The sequence below is a fragment of the Dendrobates tinctorius genome, unplaced genomic scaffold (genome assembly GCF_039654945.1).
Source record: "Dendrobates tinctorius isolate UK_male_01 unplaced genomic scaffold, ASM3965494v1 ptg000143l, whole genome shotgun sequence".
NCBI lineage: Eukaryota > Metazoa > Chordata > Amphibia > Anura > Dendrobatidae > Dendrobates > Dendrobates tinctorius.
The window spans coordinates 46,089,091-46,105,292 of NW_027361810.1; the positions used below are offsets into that span (position 1 = coordinate 46,089,091).

General features: G+C 44.3%; 1 protein-coding gene across 4 annotated transcripts in view; it reads right to left on the reverse strand.

Moving 5' to 3' along the window:
* Positions 1 to 835: 835 nt before the first annotated feature.
* LOC141049432 (dynein axonemal heavy chain 11-like) overlaps positions 836 to 16,202 on the reverse strand; it is a 164,519-nt gene continuing 149,152 nt past the window's right edge. For all 4 annotated transcript variants that reach the window (XM_073545908.1, XM_073545907.1, XM_073545909.1 and 1 more), the window contains 3 exons: positions 13,667 to 13,779; positions 9,528 to 9,668; positions 836 to 1,874 (listed from right to left, as the gene is read on the reverse strand). In XM_073545908.1, coding sequence (XP_073402009.1) covers positions 1,627 to 1,874; positions 9,528 to 9,668; positions 13,667 to 13,779 — 502 coding nt within the window. In that variant the 3' untranslated portion in view covers positions 836 to 1,626. The remainder of the gene's footprint in view (positions 1,875 to 9,527; positions 9,669 to 13,666; positions 13,780 to 16,202) is intronic.

Sequence of the window (16,202 nt, forward strand, 5' to 3'; positions counted from 1 at the left end):
ACTTGACAGCCAAGTGACCGCAAGAATGTGATTTGCACTCTTCTGGCTACATTCCTACTACACCTGCTTGACCTCTCTCAATGCAAGTGCAGCCTCACTCAGTTCACATATCTAATCATCACTTGACGGGCCTATGCAAGTGACTACCTGTTCCTGGCCCTGGAGAATCCTGCCTGCTTGTGGTGCGCGCTGTAAGGAGTCACATAGCCACTGCAGACTTTTAGCAAAGGACCGGACGACGCTATAAATTCAAGGTTTGATTTCAACATGCATCTGTAGGAACATGACGATTGTCACCTACCTGCTGAGTCTAAATATTTATTATTTTATACTTGCTTTTACTTTAGAAAATGCACCCTGAATTTTAATGTCTGCTCTCCTGAATGTCTCTTAGTAAATACTCTCATTTCACTCTGAAATAATGGTTGGGGCACACCATAATATGAATATCCTTCTCCTATTCCTCCTGGAAATGTATGAAGTAATAGACACATTTTTTTAGGGTTCATGCTCCTCTTGTAAACGCATACTGTCAGCAGAGTATGTGTTTGGGAAAATGGTAATGGACAGTTCTCAATTAATGCTGGTCTGAGAATAGACCATTATGACCAGAACAACTATGACTTGCCTGACATGAAAAGGCTCCTAGGCAGGCTTATATAATATATAAGGCTGCTAAATTCACGTCAAGAGACCCGGTGTCTTAAGAACTTGGACCGTGAATGTCGGACGTATGAAAGTGAGCATATTCATATACATCCAAGAGGAATAAACTCAATACAGAAGACTGAGAAATAATCACTTTCAGATGTCAGGTGTGCAGACTGATCAAGTGTTTTTTTTTTTTGTTTGTTTTTTTTTTTTTTGTCCCACCACCAAATGGAAAAATGTAAGTTAAATACTTGAAATAATCCATGTAATGCAAATTAGTGTTTTAGGTAAATTCATACTAACTTTTTTTTTTTTTTTCCCCGATTTGTAATTTTTTTTGGACAGCTATATCACTGTTATTGTTCCTGGTTTTCTACCAGTTCATGTTTAAATAAAATAGTTTTTCTATATAGAGGCGTGTTGCGGTTCATGTGTAATACATTGTGCACGTCAGTCCACACAAAAATGGGACACTTTTGTTTTGCCACAATGGAATAAAAAGAGTGTTGAGCGAGGTGTTCTCCCTCCCCGGGTAGCTGCTACATGCATGCTGTTCTGTAAGGGTTTTGTTCGTAATCTATTTTCAGAATACATAATTAAAATGGAGACAGCTGGCTACGATTCTGATGCAGGATGATATATAAAAGGCATATAATATTCACGTTGTTTAGATATAATCACGGTTCCTGCGGCGACTGAATCGTAGCTTTGGTTGTTTATGTCTGATTTAAATTTTTATATTTTTTTTTTTTTTTCTTAAACAGCTGCATAGAGAGCGTATTATATGCGGAGACTGACAATTGTACAGCTTGCCGCTGAACTTTCTCCATTCAAAAGTTGGCATCTTCCATGCTGTGGTCAAAAGGTGCACACCACGATCATGTCAAATATATACAGTATTTAAAAATTTTTTTTTTTTTTTTGGCGTTTCAAGCAGAAAATGTTATGTTCTCACTCTGCCAATCTTTATTTATATCACACACTTAACAATAAAGCCACACCAGCAAGAATCCATTTTGAAGGTCTCTCCTTGGTCTTCAAGTGAAATGCCCAAACGTAGGTCGATCCTCTTAATTTTGTCTTGTAAACGGGACACTCGTACATGTTCCTTGTGTCTTGCTTGTCGTTGGGGATGGCTTTTACAAATATAACGGGCATCATGGGATTGGAAGCCTTTAAACGCGCTTCAACAATATGTCCTCCTTGAACATCCCACTGCGCCCCTGCATAAAACACAATAGACTTAACAAAATTTTTCCTGCAATAAGTAATGGTATTTTGCACATCGTCCCATGAAAGCTGTTGCCGATCTGTAGTTTTTTGGATATGTAGCAGAAATATGTATTTTGGTCAGGGAAAAATTATGTAAACTGGTTTTACTATGTCAACTTGGTTCAATATCCGATTCAGACACCTATTAAATAAGGACCGACTTGACAGTCTTGGAGCGATATATGAGGCTGTCGAGCATAAGTTGAGAGACCTGCGGCCAGTAAGACCGTGATAAAAATGTAGCGTATTTTCTATCTAGAATATCTTCTCTGAAGTCTGGTCACACCATATCGAAGCCCTGTCCCATACGAGGAGAGCTCATCAATATGAGATCAGTGAGGGTTTGGAACCCTCACTGATAAACTATTGCGAGCTCTGGCGGGGAAAGGATGTGAGGTGCAAAGCATTGCTCCATTTAGTGTGTAGCTCATGCTGCAGAAGAGCTTGTATTCAAATCCCCCTTAAAAGTACTACAGTGAGTTTTTATTTCAGCGCTGGAGTGGTGCTATTAATCTAAGTTCCTGTTTTATACTTAACCAGCTGCTGTTTTCAGCTCTTCCCAGTGCCGTTCTTGTTCCCAATCTGTCATCTTGTGACCGCAGCTCCTAACTGACCAGAAGTCAGAGATAACGGTGACAGGCTTTCGGTGTAAGTCTGTAAGAACCTTGTTCTGGCTCTCATACTTAAATTGAGGTAAACGCCTGCTCACTCGCCAAACGTTGGAGCGATCTGTCAGGACACAAACCACAGAAAATGACTGGGGTGGTGCTGATAACAGATGAAGATGATGGTGGCTGGTAAGGTAAGACTAGGAGCAGCAAAATTAGATTACACTCTAGTGGGTTTTCATGGTTTTTTTTTTTTTTTTAGGGTTTAACCGGTTCCCGACCTGTGACAGCGTATGCGTCATGAAAGTCGGTGCCAATCCGACCTGTGACGCATACCCTGTGTCACAGAATGATCGCCCTCCTGCGGGCCGGGTGACTGGGGTAAATGAAAGGTCACCTAGCCCGCAAGTACAGGGGGACCTATACTTAACCCCGGGGGGGTGGCTTAGCCCCCCCGGGTCTACGATCACTCCTGGTGACCTTTTTGTCACCCCCCTCAGATCTGATTGGAGCTGGTGACGCCCTCCAATGTCTGCCTCGCTCCTCAGCTTCATCCCATCTGTGGAAGCCGAGGAGCGAGGTGCCCGACCGCTGACCTGCCCGCCGCCGCTGCTAGCACCACCGCTGAGGACAGGTACTCCCCCCTTCTGTCCTCCACTCCCCCTGACCTCCGCTCCTTCCCCCCTGCCCCCCCCGATCACCACCTGAACGGGTGATCACCCCCTGCCCCCCCTAATCACCTGCTGCATTTTCTCACCTCCTGCAGGCTCCATTTTCTCCCCTCCTGCCCCTCCTGTGCCTGACAGGTCCATTATCTCCATCTCCTCCCCTTGTGATCACCCCCAATCACCTGCTGCTGCCATCTACATTTTCTGCTGGTCCTCTGCTCCCCTCCTGCCCCCAACCGCACCTGACAGCCCCATCCTCCCCTGGTGATCACTCCAATCACCCCCTGCCCCCCTGATCATCTGCTGCCGGCTTCATCTACAGCTGGTCCTCTGCTACCCTCCTGCCCCCCCGCACCTGACAGCCCCATCCTCTGGTGATCACCCCGTGCCTCCCTGATCACCCTGTGCCCCCTTAATCACTCCCTGATCACTTACTGCTGCCGGCTTCATCTACAGCTCGTCCTCTGCTCCCCTCCTACCCCCCCAGCACCTGACAGCTCCATCCTCCCCTGGTGATCACCCCGTGCCCCCCTGATCACCTGCTGCTTCCGGATCCATCTGTAGCTGGTCCTCGGCTCCCCTTCTGCCCCCCCAGCAACTGATAGCCCCATCCTCCCCCTGATCATCCCCTGCCCCGCTGATCACCTGCTGCTACTGCCGGCTCCATCTGCTGCTGCATCTTCTCAGCCCCTTCCTGCCCCGCTTGCGCCTGACAGCCCTCGCACGCGCCTGACAGCCCCCGCCTGACAACCCGCACCTGACAGCCCCGTCCTGCAGTAGAAAGTTTTTCACCAAACATACGCACACTATAATAAAGCTTTTTTACACACGCACACACAATGTCCCGCTCTTCCCAGTCATCCCAGTCACAAAGGGTCTACTCAGTTGAGGAGGCATATGAAATTATTGCCTCCGAAACTGATAGTGAGGAGGACCCCACCTTTCTCTATACCTCCCACTCTTCCTCTTCCAGCGACATAGACTTGCCACCACCAAGATGTCGCAGGACGAGAAATCGTCCGGAGCCCAGGGAGGAAGAGTCGGGTACCTTGGAGGAAGTCCCACAGTCAAGTGTGTTTCCCCCAACCTAGTGCTAGTCACGCCCAACCTAGCACTAGTGCTCCCTCCTGGACCCCCGTCCCTGAAAATTTTGCTCCACGGATTCCTGATTTTGTTCCCCAATCAGGAATCCAGTTTGAGACTGCCATCTTTAGAGAAATAGACTTTTTCAAAGTCTTTTTCTCGGAGTCAATCGTCAGTCTCATGGTGGAGCAAACAAACTTGTATGCCCAACAATTTTTAGCAGAACACCCAATTTCTTCATTCTCTACTTGGAGTCCCGTGGACTCTGTAGAAATGATTAAATATTGGGGACTTGTTCTTCACATGGGGATTGTGAAGAAACCAGAAATTCGCCAATACTGGAGTACCGATATTTTATATCAAACTCCAGTATTTGGCATGGTTATGTTTCGCAAACGGTTTGAGGCGATTCATAAATTTCTCCATTTCAGGGACAACACTGAAAGCCTTCCCCACGATGACCCGAATTTTGATACTGTTCAAAATTCGGCCGCTCGTCGAACACTTCAGCAACAAGTTTGCTGAAGTGTACATTCCCGAAAGGCAAATTTGTGTGGATGAATCCCTCGTTCACTACAAAGGGAGGCTTCAGTTCCGTCAGTACCTGCCCAGCAAAAGGGCGAGGTACGGGATAAAACTACAAGCTGTGTGAGAGTACCTCAGGGTACACGCTCAGCTTTAGAGTTTACCAACGAAAGGACAGTAGGATCCAGCCCCCAGAATGTCCACTTGCTTTGGGGGTGAGTGGGAAAATAGTGTTGGATTTGGTCCACCCAATGCTTGATAAAGGTTACCATCTGTACGTTGATAACTTTTATACAAGCATCACACTATTTCAATCCCCTCTGCCAGAGCTACCGTCGCTTGCGGTACCGTGCGCAGAAACCAGAGGGGTCTCCCTTTGCCGCTAATTGAGCAGCCTCTCCGAAAGGGTGAGAGCCGAGCCCAGTGTAGCGGCAACATGCTTGTGGTCAAGTTCAAAGACAAAAGAGACGTCTTTGTCTTGACCACAATCCATGGGCCTGGCACCACGGCCACCACCGTTCGAGGTACCCCAGCACCGGTCCACAAACCGGACTGTGTCCTGGCGTACAACCATCACATGGGGGGAGTTAATCTTTCTGATCAAGTCCTCCAGCCCTATAATGCCATGCGGAAGGCGAAGGTGTGGTACAAAAAACTGGCTGTGTACCTCGTACAAATGGCACTGTATAATGCATGCGTGCTATCACGATGTGCAGGCCAGAACCAGTCCTTCCTTGAGTTCCAGGAGGTGGTGATAAAGGCCATGATTTTTGGAGAGGAGGACGGAGCGCGTCCCAGCACCCCTGGAACTCAAGTTTCCCCTATGGTACCAGGGCAACATTTTCCCAGTGAGGGGATAACAAGAAAAAGGTGCCGGGTGTGCTATAAAAGGGGGACAAGAAAAACGACTCGTTTCCAATGTGAAACGTGTCCTGACAAACCTGGACTGTGTTTGAATGAATGCTTCAGAATTCATCACACGTCCATGGACTAAACACATCCAGACATTCCACGACAGAACTCACCCACACTAGGCTGACATACACAACACCACACACACCAACCTGACGTAGTGTGTCAGATTGGTGTGTGTGGTGTAGTGTACATCAGGTTGGTGTGTGTGGCCTAGTGTACATCAGGTTGGTGAGTATGTGTGCTGTACACTACACTACACCACACACACCAACCTGATGTAGTGTGCCAGGTTGGTATGTGTGGTGTAGTGTACATCAGGTTGGTGAGTATGTGTGCTGTACTCTACACCACACACACACCAACCTGTCGTACACTACACCACACACACCTGACGTACACTGCACCACACACGCAAACCTGACATACACTACATCACACACACCAACCTGACGTAGTGTCAGATTGGTGTGTGTGGCCTAGTGTACATCAGGTTGGTGAGTATGAGTGCTGTACTCTACACCACACACACACCAACCTGTCGTACACTATACCACACACACCAACCTGACGTAGTGTGTCAGGTTGGTGTGTGGTGTAGTGTACATCAGGTTGGTGTGTGTGGCCTAGTGTACATCAGGTTGGTGAGTATGTGTGCTGTACTCTACACCACACACACCAACCTATCGTTGGTGTGTGTGGTGTAGTGTACGACAGGTTGGTGTGTGTGGTGTAGAGTACAGCACACATACTCACCAACCTGATGTACACTAGACCACACACACCAACCTGATGTACACTACACCACACACGCCAACCTGACATACACTACACCTCACACACCAACCTGATGTAGTGTGTCAGGTTTGTGTGTGTGGTGTAGTGTACATCAGGTTGGTGTGTGTGGCGTAGTGTATGTCAGGTTGGTGAGTGTGTGCTGTACACTACACCATACACCAACCTGACCTAGTGTCAGGTTGGTGTGTGTGGCATAGTGTACGTCAGGTTGGTGGTTGGTGTGTGGTGTAGTGTACGTCAGGTTGTTTGTGTGTGTGTGTGTGTGGTGTATACTACATCACACACCAACCTGACATACACTACATACTTTCCATAAGCGACATGGTGTCCGCTAACGATTGGAGCTAATTTTCCATTCAAAAAGTCAAATGGCGCTCCTTCCCTTCTGAGCCCTGCCGTGCGCCCAAACAGTGGTTTATGACCACATATGAGGTATCGGTGTACTCAGGAGAAATTTCCCAACAAAGTTTAGGATCCACTTTATCCTGTTACCCATGTAAAAATGAAAAAATTGATGCTAAAAGAAAATTTTTGTGAAAAAAAAAAAGTACTTTTTCATATTTACGGCTCAATTTGTGAGGCACCTGGGGGTTCGGAGTGCTCACTATGCATCTAGATAAGTTCCTTGGGGGGTCTAGTTTCCAAAATGGGGTCACTTGTGGGGGTGCTCCAATGTTTAGGCACACAGGGACTCTCCAAACGCGACATGGTGTATGCTGAGGATTGGAGCTAATTTCCAGTCAAATGGTGCTCCTTCCCTTCTGAGCCCTGCTGTGCGCCCAAACAGTGGTTTATGACCACATATGAGGTATCGGTGTACTCAGGAGAAATTTCTCAACAAATTTTAGGATCCACATTATCCTGTTGCCCATGTGAAAATGAAAAAATTGAGGCTAAAAGAAAATTTTTGTGAAAAAAAAAAAAGTACTTTTTCATATTTATGGCTCAATCTGTGAAGCACCTGGGGGTTCGGAGTGCTCACTATGCATCTAGATAAGTTCCTTGGGGGGGGTCTAGATTCCAAAATGGGGTCATTTGTGCGGGTGCTCCATTGTTTAGGCACACCGGGGCTCTCCAAACGTGACATGGTGTACGCTGAGGATTGAAGCTAATTTTCCAGTCAAAAAGTCAAATGGCGCTCCTTCCCTTCTGAGCCCGGCCGTGCGCCCAAACAGTGCTTTATGACCACATATGAGGTATCGGTGTACTCAGGAGAAATGTCCCAACAAATTTTAGGATCTATTTTATCCTGTAGCCCATATGAAAATGAAAAAATTGAGGCTAAAAGAAAATTTTTGTGAAAAAAAAAAAAAAAGTACTTTTTCATATTTATGGCTCAATTTGTGAAGCACCTGGGGGTTCGGAGTGCTCATTATGCATCTAGATAAGTTCCTTGGGGGGGGTCTAGTTTCCAAAATGGGGTCACTTGTGGGGGTGCTCCAATGTTTCGGCACACAGGGACTCTCCAAATGCAACATGGCAACCGCTAAATATTCCACTATATTTTCCATTCAAAAAGTCAAATGGTGCTCCTTCCCTTCTGAGCCTTGCTGTGCACCCAAACAGTGGTTTATGACCACATATGAGGTATCGGTGTACTCAGGAGAAATTCCCCAACAAATTTCAGGATCCATTTTATCCTGTTACCCATGTGAAAATGAAAATATTGATAAAACAAAATTTTTGTTGGAAAAATTAAAATGTCCATTTTTTTCTTCCATGTTGCTTTAGTTCCTGTGAAGCACCTGGAGGGTTAATAAACTTCTTGAATGTGGTTTTGAGTACCTTGAGGGGTGCAGTTTTTAGAATGGTGTCACTTTTGGGTATTTTCTGCCATATAGATCCCTCAAAATGATTGCAAATGTGAGGTGGTCCCTAAAAAAAAATGGTCTTGTAAATTTTGTTGTAAAAGTGAGAAATCGCTGGTTAAATTTTAACCCTTATAACTTCCTAACAAAAACAATTTTGATTCCAAAATTGTGCTGATATAAAGTAGACATGTGGGAAATGTTATTTATTAACTATTTTGTGTCACATAACTCTCTGGTTTAACAGAATAAAAATTCAAATTTTGAAAATTGTGAAATTTTCAAAATTTTTACTAAATTTCCATTTTTTTCACAAATAAACGCAAAAATTATCGACCTAAATTTACCACTAACATGAAGCCCAATATGTCACGAAAAAACAATCTCAGAAGCGCTAGGATCTGTTGAAGCGTTCATGAGTTATTACCTCATAAAGGGACACTGGTCAGAAATGCAAAAAATGGCCAGGTCAAAATAGGCTGGGTCATGAAGGGGTTAATCTCAAGGGGAAAACAACCTAGGACTCAGATTCCCAATGTTATTCATTTAATTTAAATAGGCCAGATACGGTATGTCAGTGAAGCCAGGCGCCCCTTGTATATGATTATTTATTTAGAATCCATATCTCCAGGTTCATTCTATGGTGTTATTGCCTTTGGTGTCCAATGTGTGGAATCACATTGCGCTCGCCATTATTGTCTGAAATGCACATGTTAGGTAAACATTAAGGCTCCGAATCTGGCACTTATATTTTGTGACTTCTGGTGTCTCCCAGCTCTGCCGAAATGGGCAAAGCTGGGCTGGGATGGGGTTCACGAGTCATGGCGCCACAAATATTACTCCAGCGGTGGATGTATTAGGATTTGTGGCGAGGTGTGCATAGAGGCTCATGCCACTCATCCGGCGCTTCTGATTCATAAAGTCAGGAGTGTCTGGCTCTGACGTGTCACCTTATCAAGACTGGCGTGAACAATACCGGTCTTCAAGAATCTGGCCCTAAATATTTATGCACATACTCTATCCCTCAATAATGTGCTCATGACTATGCAATTCTTGCTTTTAGTTGCATATCCTTTGGTAAGGGATCCCAGCAGAACGAAGAGGCAAAACTCGTACTGGTATTTTAAAACTTTTCTTATATGTCTGCAGACGTATGACGTGTTTAGTGATACAGTACCTAATACTAGTGTATGCACGCCTACCTTCCAGGTGCAGCCCATAGATGTATGCACCTTCCCTGGCTGGCTGAGAAAATTCTTCCTTGTATTTCTTCATTACATCGACTGTAAGATGCATCTTATCCAGGGGCCATTCATTTTTCCGCGCTAAACTTTGCATGACAGCTGCAAGAATAGTTTTGGTTGAATAATATAATTCTCAAATTGGTTGTCTTTTTTAGACATATATAATCGTGCAGTATCTGTAACCACAGAGCTAAACACCAGTTTGCAAGAGGTGATATTCTCATAAATGTATGTTTCATAGTTAGATAAATAGCACGAGTGAAATAAGTGGCAAGAGAGCTTATTTTCCAGCAGGCATGCATATTCCACATGGCATTATACAGCTGTGATTTATTCATGACTGAAACTAGTAAATGGTGGTCACATTTTTTTTTTTTTTTTTTTTGTAAATACATGCGTATAAATAATCTTCATTTATGGGTTTGTAAATAATACCTGCATGGTTTGGCTTGGTCTGACATTAAAAAAAAAAAAGTAATGGTCATACAAAGCGACCAACGTGAGCATTTCCCCAACTGTTCAGTCATGAATTCCTGGGCGCTCTATATCATTTTATTTCTTATAATTATCTTGTATATTGGGTCTGTTCCAGGGTTGAGAAAAACATTTTTCAAGACCCTAGTTCAGTGATCACAGCAGTGGATCCATAGCACTGCAAACCTACTTACAGCAGCCCTGTCCCCAGCTTTCATTTGCAATGTGGAAACAAGAGAAGCAATGGAATGCAACTGAATGGGAGAAGATACTGATTAGATATTAGAAAAAAAAAAAAAAAAACGTTTTGACAGTGAAGGGTGATCAATGAGTGGGACAGGTTGCCATGATAGGTAGTGAGTTCTCTGTCAATGGAAGTCTACATACAGAGGCTGGACAGACATCTGTCTGAGATGGTTTAGTGATCTTGCATTGAGCTGGGGGTTGGACACGACCCTGGAGGTCCCTTCCAACTCTGATCTTCAGATTAGTAGGTCCTGCGTAGGATTGCAGGGGTAAGGCTAGTTTCACACTAGCGTTTATGAGTGCAGCGACGGCCTGCGCACGGCCGCCGCTAAGCCCCGCCCCGCCGGTAGCTCCGCCCACCGGCGCATGACGCTGCATGCGCCCTGCGTCCCCTATCTTTATCACAGGGGGCGCAGGCCGTGCGCAGTATGCGTTTGGCGGTGCATGCGTCCTTTTGACGGTGCGCCGACCTGCGCCAAACGCAACCTGCTGCAGTTTGGTTGCGTCGGCGCACCGTCAAAAAGGCGCATGCGCCGCCAAACGCATACTGCGCACGGCCTGCGCCCCCTGTGATAAAGATAGGGGACGCAGGGCGCATGCAGCGTCATGCGCCGGTGGGCGGAGCTACTGGCGGTGGCGCGGCAGGGGGCGGGGCTTAGCGGCGGCCGTGCGCAGGCCGTCGCTGCGCTCATAAACGCTAGTGTGAAACTAGCCTAAGCAGATGAGGCAACAAGAATACCACAGGTAGCAGGAGGATCGCAGTGCTCTGGTCCTTGAGCTACAGATTAGTGATGCGGCCACTGGACCAGGGTCTTGCAGATCTTTTTCTCTACTCCGTATAATTTAGCCACATGCCCTCTTAGGATGTGTGCACACGCTGCAAATTCTGCTGCGGATTAATCCGCGCGGATTTAGCAAAAGCAGGTAAATCCGCAGGTCAAAAGACCTGCGGATTAGCCTGCGGTTTTTCACCTCTACAATGGAGGAGATGGTAAACTGGAGCGGAATCCGCAGAAAGAATTGACATGTCAATTCTTTCTGCGGATTAGAAACCGCAGCAAATCCGCACCGTCTGCACTGCGGTTTCCATTTCCCATAGGATATTATGGTACTGTACACCGCAGCAGAATCCGCAGCGTGTGCACACACCCTTAAGTTACCATTACAGTTAAGCATCCAGTGGAACTTTTTATTTTGCATTTCTACAAAATCTAAAAAGAGAATCTTGGAGATTATGATCTCCCAGTTTAGTCTCTCGGACTGCTTAGGTTGCACATATGACAACATACATGAACAAGAAGCAGAAAAACATGGCTGCTATCTCACGGAAAATACTTCACACGGTACGTGGGTCATGTCTATGGGAAATAAAATCATGATTACCTACTGTACTATACAAGTAAATTTCAACCCATCTGCACTGGGAGGGGAGCAGAGCTGATGATGTAGCCTCTGCATATATCTGCCAGGACGGTGCAGAATTGGTGGGTGTCATGCACCTATAATTTTCACTAGAATCGGATGTGTGCTGATCAAGGAATCGCAACGTGGCAGGAACGTGCAGACATAATCAGTGCCACTCAAGTCTTGATGTAGGAGTGGCTTTAGACAGTTGTTCCATATTGATACCTGAGTCTTACAATTACCCTCTGTCATTGTGATGAGGCATGCACCGTTGACAAAGGCGTATGGTAAGACCCAGCGGTGGGTTTATTCATACATTTCCAGGAGGAACAGCCATCAGAATTGCCCAATGCAGATTCCTAAGATGATTCAGAAATGTTATTTTATGGGGATTTACAAATATTTATTAAAAATGTCAGCAGAATAAACTGGATTCACCGGTCACAGAGGGTCCTGAGCTGAAAAACTCATCCATTAATTCCACTCTCTAAAGGAAACCCGTCACTTGATTCATGCTGCTTGAACCACAGTTGGCATTAATCAGCCATGGAGTACATTTTTGCAGCCAAGTATATTTTAAAATGTTGCAGCCTTTCACTTATGTGTCTTGGCTGAACAGTCCGAGGCTGGTCGCTGGTGTTATTTTCCAACCCCTCGACATTAAAATGATAGGTCTCCCTATATGTGCACAAAGAGACTAGCCTCAGACTAGTCAGCCAGGACACACATACCCAATTCATTATTTGCAAATTTTTTTAAATCACTTTTTTTGGCTGGTGTTATTTCTGTTTCCATTTTAGTGTCAAATTCTTCAAAACAGAACTTGTTTATGAATTTTGTTCTAAGTCAGAAATCATCTTTATTTTTGTCTTTTATGTTTTTTTTGTGACTTCTTAATTCAAAAAGTTGCACATTTTGCCATTTTTTTGTTTTGCTGTAACCACAGAACATCCATATATCTTGTGTGGCTCTGCAGCCGGAGCTGTACTCCATCATTGCGGTTTGTCCTGATGAACAGGTATGAACAGCTTGAAACGCTTGACAAATATAATCCACATCCATACCATTTTGGTCTCTCATCGTATATGAGCAGCGTGGATTTATATCCACTTTTCCTCCAAGTTTGTATCTTGACGAAAAAAAATTCTGGCGTACATTAAGTCACTCCATGGGGTATGGTGATGTGGAGGGGGGACTGGAGTACATATTCATCATTTCAAAAAGTTGCAAAATTTGTTGAGTAAGACCAAAACATATGGAAACCGTAAACTCTACTTACAATGTTGACCATAAGAAAAAAAAAAAACTCATGCAAACACATAAAATAGACTTCAGAACAAGTCGCTAATTAAAAGAAGAATTCTGTGTGAATGAAAAACAGTAAAAAAATTAAAAAACAGGCAAAAAAAAAAGGAGAAAATGCAATACTGAATTGAGACCCAAGTCAGTGGCTCGCTTTTCAAAGTGTTTTCTCGGAAACGCCAGAGACTTTAAGAGTAAAATTTACACAACTGCAATAACGCAGCCAATGTTTGATCCATGGTTTGGGCAGCATGAATCATATCCCTTTTAATTAAGTATTATAATACAAAAAAATAACTAGGTTGTAGAAGTTTTTGCTGTAAAGAAACAAGTTTGTAAAGATCACAATGGGTGTTAAATATTTCTACTTTTACTCCCGTGCGTGACCTAATCCGGTCCATCATTTTAGTTGCCATATCTAGTAGTCTCCATCACAATAAAATATGTATACATAATTTGAGAAATATATTCTAAGATGGCAAACATGCATTCAGCTAGTATAAAGCGTGGAGAGAAATAATTGTTTATGGCACACAGTTTAAGCAGTTCTGGTAATCATGTTGAAAAATACAATATTTATTCATTAGATCAAATTTAATGAGGCCTCCTGGCAGTAATTATAAAAATTACTGTAGCAGTAAATTACTAATGAGTTGTGATGTGCTCCCTACCTGTGAGGAAGGACTGGGGGTTGAAAAAGCCTGATATCCAGACGACACTTGGGAGACAAAGATCTTGAGTCCAGGCATCAAGCTCCCGGCAGCGAAGGAGCAGATCACTGTACCTAGAGAGCAAGCAAAAGAGACCCTCAACCCAGCGACAGTTCAGTAGCGGCTGGAATCCTGCAGGGTATAGAGCGGATCTTTGTGTTGTAAATGTATCTCTTAGATCATTGAAAACCAAATAAAATATAATATAACACAATGTACTCAACTTGCGTACACAACTGTAATTACAGAAGACCCAGTAAAAAAAATATTTTCCTTTGATGGGATTTTTTAGGGAATAGAAATTTATTTTTTAAATAATATTTTTTATTTCAATAGCTCCAACATATTCTATAGCACTTTACAATTTTAGAGATGACTTGTACAAACATTATAGAATGAGACAGAACTCAGATACCCAAAATAGAGCGGGTCCTGCTCTCAAGATTACAATCTATAATTGCACCAATCTGCTTAATAAAATAAAATAATAATACTTGCCCATAGCGAACCCCTGCTGTTCTCCTTTTGACATCTACCTGGCTCCTGCTGGTCTGTGTTTACTGGTCCCAGCCTCAACATGGAGCAGTAATACGGACGCCGCTCTGGTCATTGAGTGGCAGAGTGGGCATTTTCGGCTATAACAACTGAACGAACTGTCTGATCATAAAGTGGCTCTCCATTGTAGGATGCATCATAGATGCCTAATAGGTAGGGGTCCGACCTCTGTAATAGAGATGCATCATACTTGCTCAGCTTGTGTTGGCCTTTTTTCAACACAACGATTGCTGGAGATCCCAGAGAAATGACTTCCACCTGCTAGATATATTTGAATGTATACTACAGCTACACTATACGGGGGGTGAATTAAGTATTGAACACATCACCAATTTTCTAAGTAAATTTATTTCTTGACATTAAATTCTCACCAGATGTCGGTAAGAACCCATCCAATCCATACAGGAAAGAAATCAAACCATAGATGTCCATAAATTAAGTGACATGACAGGGAAAAAGTATTGAACACATTGACTGAAATGTATTTAATACTTCACACAAAAGCCTTTTGTTGGTTATGACAGCGTCAAGACACCTCCTGTGTGGAGAAACTAGTCGCAGGCATTGCTCAGGTGTGATTTTGGCTCATTCTTCCTCACAAACACTTCAAATCCTGAAGGTTCCATGGGCTCCTATGAATTTGGAGATTTAGTTCCTTAAATAAATTTTCTATTGGATTCAGGTCGGGTGATTGGCTGGGCCATTCTAGCAGCTTTGTTTCCCTGAAACCAGTTGAGAGTTTCCTCGGCTGTGTGAAGTGTCCACCCTCGTTTCATCTTCATCATCCTGGTAGAAGGCATATCGAGAATGCCTCGGTAAATTTGTCCATTCATCCTTCTTTCAATCATATGAAGTTTGCCATACTGAAAAACAGCCCCATACCAAGATGTTTCCACCTCTAAACTTCACTGTTGGTATGGTGTTTTTGGGGTGATATACAGTGTCTTTGGCCTCCAAACATGCATGATATGTATTATGTCATCCAAAGAGTCCAATTTTCATCTCAACTGACCAGACTAAATTCCCTCAGTATTTCACAGGCTTGTCTAAATCTTGTTGAGCAAACATTAAATGTGCTTGAGCATGCTTTTTGTTCAGCAATGGAGTCTTGCGTGGTGAGTGTGCATACAGGCCATGGAGGTTGAGGGCATTACTTGTTTTCTTTGAAGCAATTGTACCTGCTAATTCCAGGTATTTATGTAGCTCTCTACAGGTGGTCCTTGGCTCTTGAACAACTCTTCTGATTCGTTTCACTCTGTCAGAAATCTTGCGGAGAGCACCAGGTCTATCTTGCGTGTGCACCGTAAGGATTCTCCAATGCTGGGAGCTTACAGGTGAGTGACTGTGTATATGATTTGCATGCAAACGATCACATACCGACTAGACGTGCACGGCCTCGCTCATTACAAATGTATTGAGTGAAGCTGGACTCGTCTAGTTGGAATATGGCTGAAAGTATGCAAATTACATACTTTTGGTCACATGACCGCTCACTTCCAGTGCCGATACCGGAGAATCCTCACTGCGCACTGCAGACTTGTAACCTAAGACCAGACGCGACATCTAGCATATTTTAAAGGGATCCTATCAAAAAAATTGTTTGCTATGTGCTGCTCATCAGTGGGGGTCTGGGTCTTGAAACCCACATTGATTAGTCAAAACACCACCAAGAGCTGCATGCAATGCAAAGCGCAGTAGACTGACTCAACAGTAAAGGCCCATTTACATTTAGCGATGCACCAGCGATCCCGACCACGATATGACGCGGTCAGGATCGCTGGTGCATCGCTAAATGGTCGCTAGTGAGCTGCCACACAGGCAGATCTCACAGCGATGCAGCAGCGATCTAGCGGTTGTTACTTACCTTTCAGACGCGGTGATCCTGACGTTCTCCCGTCCGCGTCCACGCGTTGCTCGTCGGCCCCAGCAGGAAGCGCCCGAC